Here is a 13,746-nt window from a genome sequence, read left to right as displayed (position 1 = left end):
TCAATAAAAACATATAAATGAGTGGCTGGCATCCTGACATATTTTGGAAAGAGACTCAGGAAGACGCCAAGTCTTGAGCTGCATACTCAGTTTTTATCCAGTCTTTACTCCTTCCAAGCTCTCGCTGACTTTGCCTGAGTCTGGAGTAAGCTTCAGCATTTGAGCAAGGGGTGAGGGAAGTGTCAGACAGTGTACACTGCAGCAGTGCCCTCGTAGTGCTCTGCTTGTTGTGATGCTAGGACAAAGAACTACCTAAGACAACCTAATGCCATTCCAAAGGGAAGAGGATGCAGGAGACCCTATTCACTGTTGCTTTGCACCTTGTATCACCATTCACAAGTGTGCAAAAGAGTGCAAAGCAGGGGTAAAATGCAACTACCAGTGTGAATGGGTGGAGAGTTTTTATATGGTCTTGTTTCTTTTAAAGACACATCCTGTCTTGATTTAAAAATTGGCAGTGATGCAGAATCCACCACAACATTTGGTAAATTGTTCCGATGGTTAATTACCCTGATGGTTAAAAAACTTATGGCTTATTTCCAGTCTGAATTTGCCTAGCTTCAGCTTCCAGACTTTTGAAGCCACTTTGAATTCTCTTTGCTTAGAGCAGACAGGACAGTGGGAGAATTAGACCATTTTATTTTAGTGCACAGGTTTCCACAAACCTTCCTGTAAGGCATTTCTTTAATCATCTATCGATCTATCTATTAATCTATCGATCTATCTCCTGGTCAGTGATTTACACATTTTCTCTTAAAAGTGTTGGTTGGATGAAAACGAGTGTCTCGTGAAGGTGACAGAGAGAGGGAAGTTATGGGTGACTTTGGTTGTGAGGGATCTGTTTGTTGCACCCACTTTGCTTTTGGATGGAGGTTCATACCTAAGGTCTCCATACTGCAGCTCCCCTGATCCTGAAGGTGTGCTTTGCAAAAGAGCTACTTCAACTGACGAACTTGGAACTGGAGGTGTCTGAAAGATGCAGAAAAAATGAATGATTTTTTATGAGATTTTTTCTTTTTAAATCTAAAATGGGATTTATGAGCAAAAAATATTGAAAACTCAAAATTTGGAAAATTGAATCTTTTCTGCTTAGAACAAATCATGGATTAGATTCCCAAGGCCCTCGTGCTGGCTCTTTCCTGGGGAGCCAGGGTGGGCTAGTGGATAAGAATTTAATCAGAGCTTTTCCTTTGACCTTCTGTGAGACCTTAGAAAAATTGCATCTTTTCACTCTTCATCAGCTTGCTCATGTGCAAAATGGGGATAATTGTACGTACTCACCTTTGTCAACTGCTTTGAGATCTACAGATAAAAAAAGAAAAATACTCTTATGATTCAGTGTTAAAATTGTGATGGATTGTGTGAGGACAGAATCTTCTTTGGTTGTTCCAGCTTCCTACTCAGAAATATGAAAGGGGTATTTTTCAGGATGTTAAAAGCTGGAATTGAAGCCAGATATGTATTATGAAACCTCCAGTAAGCTAGCGGGTGTATAGAGTGGGGGCTTGCTGTCCAATCCACCTCTGTCCACTACCATCAATTTATCTTCCTGTAAGAACATTTAACACCTGTAAATTTCTTTGCATTCTTTGCAGTCTCCATGAACTCTGCATGAGTCAAGCAAGTTGAAGAGATGTGGAAGAGCAACTAGACATGTGTGACAGAGATTGTGTTCCTGGGGTTCTCAGATTTCCAGGCACTGCAAGTCCTGCTCTTTGTGGTGTTGTTCACCTTCTACATGGTGGCCCTGCTGGGTAACTCTCTGATAGTTATTGTCACGGTGACAGATCGGGCTCTTTGCACCCCGATGTATTTCTTCCTCAGGAACTTGTCCTTCTTGGAAATTGGCTACACCTCAGTCATGATTCCCAAGATGCTGCTGAACCTGCTGTCGGAGACCCAGACCATCTCCTTTGCAGGCTGCGGTGCTCAGATGTGCTTCTTCATTCTCTTCGGCATCACAGAGTGCTGCCTTCTCTCTGTCATGGCATACGACCGCTATGTGGCCATATGCCACCCCCTGCAATACACCCTGGTTATGAACCAGAGAGTCTGCATTCAGATGGCAGCTGTTTCATGGTCCATTGGTACTTTGGTGGCTTTCGGTCAAACAGTGTCAATATTTACTCTGCCTTTCTGTGGGTCTAATAGTATCAGCCATTTCTTCTGTGACATTCTCCCTGTGCTCAGACTGGCCACCACAGACACCCGCAAGAATGAAGCTGCCGTTGCTATAGTCACGGTGGTCTTTATCTTCATCCCATTTTTGCTCATTCTCTTGTCCTACATCCTCATCCTCTTCACCATCCTGAGGATGCCCTCGGCCGAGGGCCGGCACAAAGCCTTCTCCACCTGCTCCTCACACCTCATTGTGGTTTCTCTCTTCTATGGGACAGTCACATTCACCTACGTGAGGCCCAAGTCGGTCTATTCTCTGGGCAGCGACAGGCTGCTCTCTCTGCTCTACACGGTGGTGACACCCATGTTCAACCCCATTGTTTACAGTCTAAGGAACAAGGAGGTGAGGAGTGCACTCAGAAAGTCAATAGTAAGGCAGACTTCCTTCCTCATACGGTGTGGGTGAGGAGTGACTCTTATTTGTGGGACATCAGAGGGGAGGTCGTTACTCATTTCCAGTGTTTCCTAAAACTATTGGGAACCTGGTTTTCTCCACTCTTACATGGGCCTCCTCTGTTACTTACCCTGGTGTAAATCAAGAGTAACTACATTGGTGTTAAATGGACCCAATTCTCCTCTCACTTGCCAGCATGTAAATAAGAAATAACCACACCGGGCTGAATGGCATTGCGCAGGTGTAAAATCTTTGACCCCATACCTATGCTTCCCGGACACGGGAACATGTGTATCTTATACGGACTGTTTGATTTAAAAGGCAAGGTGTTTGGCACACCAACTCGGCTCTCCTGTAGCATCTCTCAGCACGGTGGGCTCTGTAAAACAAGGAATAGTGACACTCTGCAGAAAAGTGACTATGCACAAATTAGGGCTCTTGTGCCATATTAGCTGGCTAATGAGAAAAATGAGCAAACCTATAAATAAATGGTCCAGCTCCTCTGTCTGCTTCTGCTTGGGGTGTTTGCTCTTTACGACTGCTGAGCTAACCATTATGGATTCATGACAGTGTCTGTAAATCCTAGAAATTCCAGGGTGTTTAGCGCAGATGATTAGTTGCTGGAAGTTCATCCCAGCAATTGATTGGTTATTTACCAATCAGAGTGAAGCAATTATCTGCAGGCAGTCAGTGACCAATCACAAATAAGGAATAGTCAAGGTGAACAATTCATGAACAACTCACTAGCTGAAAACTGTACAAGTAACATTTTCAGATGTGCCAACTGACTTGGGTGCCTAAGTCCTGTTGTCTTCCATTGAGGCTCAGGGGGAAGTCATCATACACAACCCACAAAACCCACCAGTACAGGGAGCTGGGACTACACACAAAACCACGGACAGACACGTCTGTCGCTGGAGCTACAGGAAATCACTTTAGGCTGGTAGCCGGGCTGACTCTTTAGTCTTTCTGAGGCTGCATCCACAAGCGAGACCATTCTCTAATGCCAGCATATTACAAGCATTCATGGCGTGGGAAGGGAGAATGAAGCTAGCCCTCATGTTCCACTAAGCCTGCAGGTTGGCTGGAGAACCATTAATTTATGTCAGCTCACTGCCGTGACACGGGTTCAAATCCCTCCACTGGTTCTGAGGTAGGTCAGCCAGCTGGAGTAGCGAGTTAGGGAGCCCCTGACATAGGTGCTGGAACTACGGTGATGGGGTTGCTGTAGCACACCGTGGCTTGAGTGGTTTCCTTTATATCCAGGATTTGAAGTTTGGTTCAATGACTCTCAGCACCCCCACTATACAAATTGTTCCACCACCCCTCGCCTTTGATGACGCTCAAACACAGCTAAGTTGGGACAGAAGACTGGCTCAACCAAACACCTCATCAACTGACCCCCATCCGAGTCAAAGGATGTTGAACATACCAGAGATTTCACTTCAGCACAATCCAAGACCAAGATGATATAATTAAAAACAAGACTTATCACAGAACAGAGCCAGAACATCCTATTACAGCTGACCGGAAAAAGGGGGATAGGGGTAGGGTGACCATATGTCTCGATTTTATAGGGACAGTCCTGATGTTTGGGTCTTTTTCTTATATAGGCTCCTATTACCACCAACCCCCGTCCCGATTTTTCACAGTTGCTGTCTGGTCACCCTAGATGGGGGGAAGAGACGGAGAATGACTTTTAATTGAAAAACTAAAAATCCCCAAATCAATATATATCATTTCAACAAATGAAAACCAAAATTTTCAATGTAGATCCAGAAAAAAATCAATTTACCATTGAGAATTTTACACGTCAAACAAAAAAAGGTATCACCAAAAAAACACATTTTTTTCATGGGAATTTCCATTTAGTTAAAAAGTCACTTTTTGGACAAATAAATGTTTTGGCGACATTTTCTGACCTGCTTTAACCTGAACACAATCCAAGACTCAGGTGGGGTAATTAAAATCAAGAATTGTTAAGAACAGAGAGACACCATCAGATTTTAACCAACTATGCAGTATGTTAAACTAGATGGATGGCCCCCTGGGTGGTTTTGCAATAAAAGAACAGCCTCACATTTCTAGAGAGGCCTTTTTTCCTCACTTCCTGTGATGCATTAGGCTACTTGGTATGTCAGAGAAGAATCTTCCCTTGTTTCCTCTCTATCATTACATTGATCGTCCCGGTTCATATGAGATACGTAGGCTGTTATTGTACCAAATACCCCTGTTCCCAAACTGGTGTTCACTCAGGTTTGTTCCCAGATTGATTCAGGACAATAGTAGCTCTGTGGCTAAACAATTTTGATTCCCATGTTCTGGTTCCACAATTTCATCTTGTCGTCACCAATAAGCAAGTATGTGCATGCAAGTGCACACGCGTGCTCACACACACACACACTATTGAGGCCACGCACAAAATGCTACTGAAGTACCCAATCAATTGGCACGCACACCTTTAGCTATTTTTAAAGCTGGTCGAAATTTTGTTAAGCAGTTTTCTGTAAGAAAAAGCTGCTTTGACAAAATTAAATTTTTTTATGGGGACGTGTTAATTTTCACAAAATGTTAGATGGAAATTTTGGAACAATTTGTTTCAACTTTCTTGTTTTGATAACAGCAAAACATTTCATTTCAACCTTTTCCTTATTACCTGGGAAGGTAACTTAGGGTTAAATGGACATTTCAGTAATAAAATAATTTCTGTGTTTAGAAATTCCTTTTGGTTGAATAGTCACTGATGCTTTGAAATTTGACTATGATCAAGTTTACCCGGCAAGTTGCTAAGGACGTCCACCAAGGATCATATTGGTACCAAAATTACCGACCCAAAAGGGCAAAAAATTGGAAGCAATTTAACATCTTGTGATAAGACTTTGATTTATCATCCTGCGATTCTAAAGTTCTTGCTATGCTTTAGCATCATGCCATATTTTACATTAATCCATTTTAACTTTGATAGCATGGCTATATAATTGTTTTATCTTTCGCACTTTCTTATTGATCTTTAAGTTCTGCTTTGATTAATTAAACTTATTCCCTTTAAAGAACTCTGGGCTCTGCACTTTAGGGCCTCCCTGTGAAGGAAATCAGTGCTTAACTTTAAACCTATGCTCAAGTCCCATTAAAGTTTGTGTGTGTTCTCAAGTGCCTGAATCAGGGCCTAGCTAAGCAACATCAACATTCAAAATGATGTGAACAATAGTGTATCTATCCTAATGCTCTCAGTAGCTATCCATTGCACAGAGAGTTCCTGACCCCTAGCCATGGTTGCAAAGTGCTTAAATGCTATGGTGACGAGCCTGGTATAAGAATATACATATATGAGACTTGACTAGAATCATAGAATACCAGGGTTGGAAGGGACCTTACCAGGTCATCTAGTCCAATCCCCTATGTTTGGCCCAGATCCCTAAAGGGCCCCCTTAAGGATTGAACTCACAATGCTGGATTTAGTAGGCCAATGCTCAAACCACTGAGCTAGATTAGAACAGATGTTTTACAAATCCAGGATTGCATCCCTGGTGTTAAAATCTATCCTTCCAGATTTCTCCAGCCAATGTAACACTAACATACACATTTCCTTCTAGGTAACACTCATTAAAAGTGAGGGGTTAAAAAAATTAACACAGTGCTTCTAATAGTAATAATTTGAATGTAAAATTAATATTTTCTTAACTGTGATACAATAAACTCTGCATTTAAAACTGTTTCACATTGGCTTAGATCTGAGGCTGGATAACATTCCAGACTTTAATGCAGTTGTCCAGAAACTACAGGAAAGGAAGAAGTTACATTATCAAGATACATTCTTTCATTACAAACATGTTTGCTTTATTAAAGCTACAGCGCATTTTAGTATTTACAAGAAATCAGATGTGGAAGAATGTGAGTCCTACATTAAGAAGCTGCTTTGGTTATGAGATTTCCCCTAATATTTTTTTCTGCATTCAAAATATACATGATGAAGTTCAACATGCAAATCAAGCTATATCTTGAGGAATATGAAATGTATCATGTTGAATGTGTCTGAATGAATCTTTTCAGTACGTCAGGATGTCTAGAATGTGTCTTGAGTAATCTGGAATGAATACTAATTAGCAATATGTCTGGTGGATTCTCCAAGTAGTCTAGATTATATCTTCAGAAATCTTGAGCATCTCTTGAGGAACCAGAAACGTATCTTGTGGGTTCCGCGTTGTCTTAGGAGGAATCTAGAACGTTATCTGAGGAACACGGTGTGTATTTTATGGAATCATTTTCTCCCTACTAATTTCCTTAGGGCAGCTTTCACTTCCTTGTTCCTCAGACTATATATGAAGGGATTGAACATTGGCGTCACAATGGTGTAGAACAGTGAGAGCAGTTTGTCGGTGTCCACTGACTCCTTTGACTTTGGTTCTAAATACACAATCATGCCAGAGCCATAGAACAGAGTCACCACAATGAGGTGTGAGGAGCAGGTGGAGAAGGCCTTGCACCTGCCCTGGGCTGACGGGATCTTCAAAATTGTCCTGGCAATTTTAATATAAGAAATAACTATCAAGAAAAAGGGGATGATTAGGAATAGCAGGACTGCCATGAAGATAACCATTTTATTCCTGTAGGTGTCCACGCAGGACAGCTCCAGCAGAGGGGGGACATCACAGAAGAAATGGTTAATTTCATGAGACCCAAAGAAGGGCAAAGAAAACACCAAATACGTCTGCCCAAAATGTAGCAGGATGCTGACGAGCCAGGACCCAGCTACCATTGTAGCACAAATCTCCCTGTTCACAATAAGTGTGTAACGCAAGGGGTTACATATGGCCACGTAACGGTGATAGGCCATGGCTGTCAGAAGGAAACACTCTGTGCCAGCTAGTAAAAGGAAAAAATACATCTGGGCAGCACAGCCGGTGAATGAGATGCTTCCATCCTCTGCCAGGCAACTGGCCAACATCTTGGGTAGGGTGACAGAGGAGTAGCAGATCTCCACAAAGGACAAGTTCCCGAGGAAGAAATACATGGGGGTTTGAAGGGCAGAATCCAGCACCGTGACCAAGACAATGACACCATTCCCAAGCAGGATCACCATGTAGATGACCAGGAAGACCACGAAGAGCAAACCCTGCAGGTTTGTGAGGTTGGAGAAGCCCAAGAGGACGAAGCCAGGTGTTGTGGTGTGATTTCCACTCGCCATTGGATGGATGCATTGAATCCTGAGAGATGCTAAAGGCAGAGGACAAGGGCATGTCACCTAGAGTACTGGCACATAACAGTCTCTCACAGACGTGAAATCAGGCATCTCAGCTGTCAGCAATAGAAACCTGCATAGATACCCATACCCTTATGACTGTGACAGTCGTGTATTCCTTCTCATGTGCGTACGGGAGCATGGCGAAATTGCTGCCCCAGCACGCCCGCTTCTGGCTGGCTGCAGCAACTTCTGCCTCGGTTTTCCCCACTGTCCTTTAGCCTCCAGCCACAAGAGTGTCCCAGCCCTTCATGTTTCACAGTCCTTCACCCAAAGTCCAACAGAAATGTATAGTGACCAGACCTGCAGCCCAGCTGGGTTCAGCTGGCAGCCACCTTGTCACAGCTGTGCCTCTACTGTTCTAGCCGGATCCCCCGCACATTCCTCCATCTGGAGGGGTTCACGCAGGCCACAGCTCTTTGGGGCACCTGAGTCCACTCCGGCTGCTAGCTGACCTCTGCAGTGACCTAGACTCATAGACTCATAGACTCATAGACTTTAAGGTCAGAAGGGACCAATATGGTCATCTAGTCTGACCCCCCGCATGATGCAGGCCACAAAAGCTGACCCCCCCACTTTCCCTTAGCTCTGCTGTTGAAGTCTCCAGATCGTGATCTAAAGACTTCAAGTCGCAGAGAATCTTCCAGCTTGCGACCCCTGCCCTATGCTGCGGAGGAAGGCGAAAAACCTCCAGGGCCACTGCCAATCTACCCTGGAGGAAAATTCCTTCCCGACCCCAAATATGGCGATCAGCAGAACCCCGAGCATACAGGCAAGATTCTCTAGCCAGACCCTCATTTTACCAGCGAAGGCCGTTATTGCCTAATTGATTAGAATCACGTAACCCCATCAAACCATTCCCTCCATAAACTTATCTAGCCTAATCTTGAAGCCAGAGAGGTCTTTCGCCCCCACCGTTTCCCTCGGAAGGCTGTTCCAAAATTTTACCCCTCTGACGGTTAGAAACCTTCGTCTAATTTCAAGCCTAAATTTCCCCACGGCCAGTTTATATCCATTCGTTCTCGTGTCCACATTAGCACTGAGCTGAAATAATTCCTCCCCCTCCCTGGTATTTATCCCTTTGATATATTTAAAGAGAGCAATCATATCCCCCCTCAGCCTTCTCTTGGTTAGGCTAAATAAACCAAGCTCCTCGAGTCTCCTTTCATAGGAAAGGTTTTCCATTCCTCGGATCATCCTAGTGGCCCTTCTCTGTACCCGTTCTAGTTTCAGTTCATCCCTTTTAAACATAGGAGACCAGAACTGCACACAGTACTCCAAGTGAGGTCTCACCAGCGCCTTGTATAACGGAAGCAGCACCTCCCTGTCCCTACTAGAAATACCTCGCCTTATGCACCCCAAGATCGCATTAGCTTTTTTCACAGCCACGTCGCATTGCCGACTCATAGTCATCCTGCGATCAACCAGGACTCCGAGGTCCTTCTCCTCCTCAGTCACTTCTAACCTATGCGTCCCTAGCTTATAACTGAAATTCTTATTAGTCATCCCTAAATGCATCACCTTACACTTCTCACTATTAAATCTCATCCTATTACTAGTACTCCAATTTACAAGGTCATCCAAGTCTCCCTGCAGAATATCCCGATCCTTCTCCGAGTTTGCAATGCCTCCCAACTTTGTGTCATCCGCAAACTTTATCAGCCCACTCCTACATTTGGTTCCGAGGTCAGTAACGAATAGATTAAATAAAATAGGACCCAGAACTGAACCTTGCGGAACCCCACTGGTGACCTCCCTCCAATCTGACAGTTCACCTTTCAGTACTACCCGCTGCAGTCTCCCCTTCAACCAGTTCCTTATCCACCTCTGGATTTTCCTATCGATCCCCATCTTATCCAATTTAACCAATAATTCCTCATGCGGAACCTACTCTTCTTTCAGGCTGCTTCCCAGAGAGAGGGAACACTAGGGTTACCATATTTAAAAAATAAAAAAAGAGGACACTCCACGGGGCCCTGGCCCTGCCCATTTCCCCACCCCCGGCCCCGCTCCAACTCCGCTCCTTCCCAACCCACTTAGAATCCTTTAAAAATCCCAACCCAGCCGTCTGCCACTCACCCTTCTAGCGAGTATCACCTAACTCCAGGAATAGTTCCACAGAACAGATATTCCTACGTGGAGATTAAGGTACTACACTGTGAGAGGGAGAACGGCACATTCTGGCCCTTGATGAATTTAAAGTAGAACCATCTTTATAAAAATTAATTAACTAAAGCTGAAAACGAGAGAGGTTTCAATAAATAAAAATGTAAATGTTATTTAAGAAGCTACAGAGAAGCTGGGACTCTGAAAGCAAAGGGATAGGACGAAAAGCACTGAAGGCAAATCCAAACAATGGGACAAAATTCTGTAGGGAAAAATCAATGGAGGAAAATATTAGAACTTCAAAAAAGTGGAAGTTTTAAATAAAATATACATTTTTCTCAAAAATGTTGTAAAAATGTTTTGCTCAGTTCATAGAAGGGTTGGTATTTTTCAAAAATGTGAAATTTTGACCAAGAAAAAAATTAAAATATAATGTTTGCATTTTTCACTAGTTCCAGGTTTTTGTTTTTAAATTGAATACAGATCTGGGAAAATGAATAATTTGTTTCTCTCATCCCCCTATTGAATCCTGCCATTACTAACAGACATGAGTAATATTATTCACCAGTGTAATCTGACTGACTCCTGAAGTATCAATAACCACGGAATTTTTGTTGTTTTATGAGCACAAGGCAAAATACAATCCATTGAAACGTAATGGGACAGATTCTGCTCTCAGTTATTTTGGTGTAAATCTGAGCTAGCTTCACTGAAAATGAATGAGGCTGTCCAATGGCTAGTGCATCGAATTCAAACCCTCCTCACACATGTACTGTTCCTGGTTTTCTTCTTTTGCTGTCTCTAAAATGGGGCTATTGTTCATGTTGGATGATCTTTTCAAAAGCTCAGACACAAGTGCAGAAATACACATCTGGACACAAACACACAATAGGAAGACTTAGTGGCACACTCACAAACACAATGGTATAAACACAAATGTTTTCTTGTTTACACAGAAACAAAGCAAACCTGCTAATTATGAGCATTAAAATATACGTGTACAAAGGGTCAGAGGTATCACACACTCCCATCCCAACCCACACACCAGCAATACATATACACAAGGACACTCTCCCTAAGAAATCCCTAACAGATAGACACAGATACAGATGCAAACACACGGTTACAGACTCTGTAACACAATCACGGACAGACACAAATAAACACCACTGCAAATGCACTCTATTTTTGGGAACACATTTGTTATAAACATACACAAGGACTTTTACAGACACATAAAGCTTACATCAAACACATTCAGCAATTACTGTGAAATACAGCCCTGGACTCCCCAACAAACACCTGTGCACAAACTTACAATTCAAACACATGTGCTTGATATTGCTTTTTAGGTGGAAAATTCATACCTTTGTTATGTTATAGCTTCTTTTTTTAATGACCTACAATAAAAATGAATTATTTAGATGGCTGATGAGGTCATTGCCTTGAATGAATCTATCCTCCACCAAAGGGAAATTAATCAGAGATGGTGCTATTCGAGCTAAAGCAGAATCTCCCAGGACTATCATTTTCTGAGCAGACGTGTCTCATTTAAAAGCAACTTTTGGAAATGCCCCAAATTAAGGGCACTACTTTGTGACTTGCCCCCTCACTGTTCGGTTTGTGTCACTCTAAAGGTCCGGAAGGGTGTTATCTGCTCTGATAGCCACCCAGCAGCATATTTAAATCCATTCACTCCAAGTGGCTAGGGCCAGCTCAAAAGGGGCAGAGCTAAGGTTATTTTGCAGGGGTGGCATGTACCGTAATACTTTGTTTCCTGCTCTTCAGAGATTGAAGTTTAGCCCCTGGAAGGGCGTGAGGCTGTGCTGGGTGTCTGAACTCTGCATCAACAAAGGTTTTGGGTGGGAATGTGGACTAAGGGAATGATTTTTTAAGAGAGGGAGGTGCTCAGCAGTTCCTGTTGATAGTCCTGTTGGGTGCCTAACACCCCTAGTTACCTTTGAAAATCCAACCCTAACATGTTCAGGATGAGTAAAGTTGGCCAGAAAATGGATGAGAAAAAAATCTTGAACTATTGTTGAATAAATACATAAATAATAAACAAACAAATAAATAATGTGTCTTCTGGGGGAATTTTCAAAAGTGTGTTAGGGAGTTAGGAGCCCTGACTTTCAAATCAACTTATTTCCCTAATTCCCTTTGGTGCTTTTGAAATTCTCACCCTTCCCTCAATAATTTTTGCAATTAAAATTTTCTAAGAAGTTCTATTCAGTATTCATATTTTATTTTCACAGAAAATATCAGCTTTCCTATCCATCCACTCACCCACCCATCCAGCCCCTTACCACAGCCAGGTGGTAAATAAGAATTGAATTTTATGAAAATGTTCAGTGTTTCAAAATTTGGTTTCAGGTTGCAATTTTCAAACCTTCCTGGCAAAAGTTTAGTCAAAACTAGTGTTTAATTTAATTTTTTTTGAAGAATCAGCATTTACAAATGAAAAAAACATTTTATCAAAAAATTCTGGACTGGGTCCAGCCCATTATCTATCCAGCTTAAATTGCTTGTCGCTGCGGCACAAGAAGCTAGGACAGTGACACACACACACACGAGTAACTCCTTTCACATGCTCTCAACACAGTCACTCGCATGAGGAAAGTGAGTCATGGGCATTGGTTTTGTAGCACCAGAGCACAAAAGATGACTGCTGAGGCTCAGTCGGATGTGTCAGACCAGGCAAGCAAGTGACCAACACAGCTTTAGCTTGACCGAGGCTGATAATGTGCAAGGAAAGTTACACTGCCCATGCCCCGTAGGGTCTCTTGACCTGGTCTTCTGAGACAGCCAGAATCCTAGACACATATGTGTTCGTTTTTCTTGGTCTAAAGAGGGGGAAGAGATTGGTGAAATAAATGAGAGGGTTTTACCCGCTTCAGGAACGAAGATGAAAGAGGAGTGAGTTCACGCTCCCAGTAAGAGACGCTCTCCGGCCCTCTCTGTGCTTGTCGCCTTCCTGCTTTTGCATCTTTTGGAAAACACTCGAACGTCCTCAGCTGAAGAACTTTCTCGTCAGTCTGTCCGCATTGGCCTATATGCACTTGTTGCAGTGATCTCTCACTGAGTGACAGGGCAGAGGCATTGGGGACATGGTTCCTAACCCATTCTCCAAAAGGCATTGTTAGCAGTTTTAGAAACGGGCTCGGGGTGCCACCAGGGGACTTGGTCTCATTAGCTGCATCCGAGCAGCCTCAACACTAGTTCTAGTCACTTTAAAGTTACAGGGGCTGCATTCGGAAGTGAGAGGAACCTGCCCACCACAACCAGCACTGACCGGGACGCTCCAGTGACAGGGTTGTGGGTCTGAAACTTGAAGGCTCAGGCACTGTGTCAGAGGCATGTAGTGGTTCTTATAGTTATACGTGATTGGAAGCCTCCTGGGGGGGTCCATGGGGCAGCAGCGGTGTGGGTCACAGTCACTAACACACTGTGTTCACACTGGCATGGAGCGTTTGTGGTCCTGGCCCAATAAGACAGTAAATATGTGGCTAAACCTTGGCATGGGAATCATCCCACTGACTTCTATGAGACCATCACATGCTTAGCGTCGGCCCATGCTTAGAGTCTGTGGTGAATCCCGGTCTATAGTCTCTCTTTTGTTCTTAGAAATAAAACTAAGATTTTTGTCATGGTTATTTTTAGTAAAAGTCACGGGCAACAAAAAATAATGGGAGCCGTGACCTGTCTGTGACTTTACTAAAAATAACCAGGGGGCAGAGTTAGGTAGGGGGGGAGGAATCACAGCTGAAGTCCCATGGAACCTACAGGCCTGGACCCTGTAAGACAAGGGTAGTCAATTATTTTTTGTCAA

General features: G+C 43.2%; 2 protein-coding genes across 2 annotated transcripts; one reads left to right on the top strand and one right to left on the bottom strand.

The window, feature by feature from the left end:
- Window positions 1-1,633: 1,633 nt before the first annotated feature.
- Window positions 1,634-2,584, top strand: LOC112125787 (olfactory receptor 10A4-like). Its single transcript, XM_024224167.1, is given in 1 exon segment — window positions 1,634-2,584. A coding segment is annotated over 1 exon segment (951 nt).
- Window positions 2,585-6,830: 4,246 nt separating this feature from the next.
- LOC112125784 (olfactory receptor 10AG1-like) lies at window positions 6,831-7,757 on the bottom strand. Its single transcript, XM_024224165.1, has one exon. It carries the CDS (start codon window positions 7,755-7,757, stop codon window positions 6,831-6,833), a length of 927 nt encoding a protein of 308 aa, XP_024079933.1.
- Between the last annotated feature and the right edge of the window lie 5,989 nt (window positions 7,758-13,746).

The sequence above is a fragment of the Terrapene carolina genome, unplaced genomic scaffold (genome assembly GCF_002925995.2).
Source record: "Terrapene carolina triunguis isolate 2854851 unplaced genomic scaffold, T_m_triunguis-2.0 Scaffold29359, whole genome shotgun sequence".
Taxonomy (NCBI): Eukaryota; Metazoa; Chordata; order Testudines; family Emydidae; genus Terrapene; species Terrapene triunguis.
The sequence above is the reverse complement of the archived record's forward strand: the minus strand, read 5'-3'. Positions and strand labels throughout refer to the sequence as shown.

What these genes read in the sequence shown, in the direction of transcription:
- LOC112125784 (XM_024224165.1), bottom strand. Translation starts at nt 7,757, where the DNA reads ATGGCGAGTGGAAATCACACCACAACACCTGGCTTCGTCCTCTTGGGC.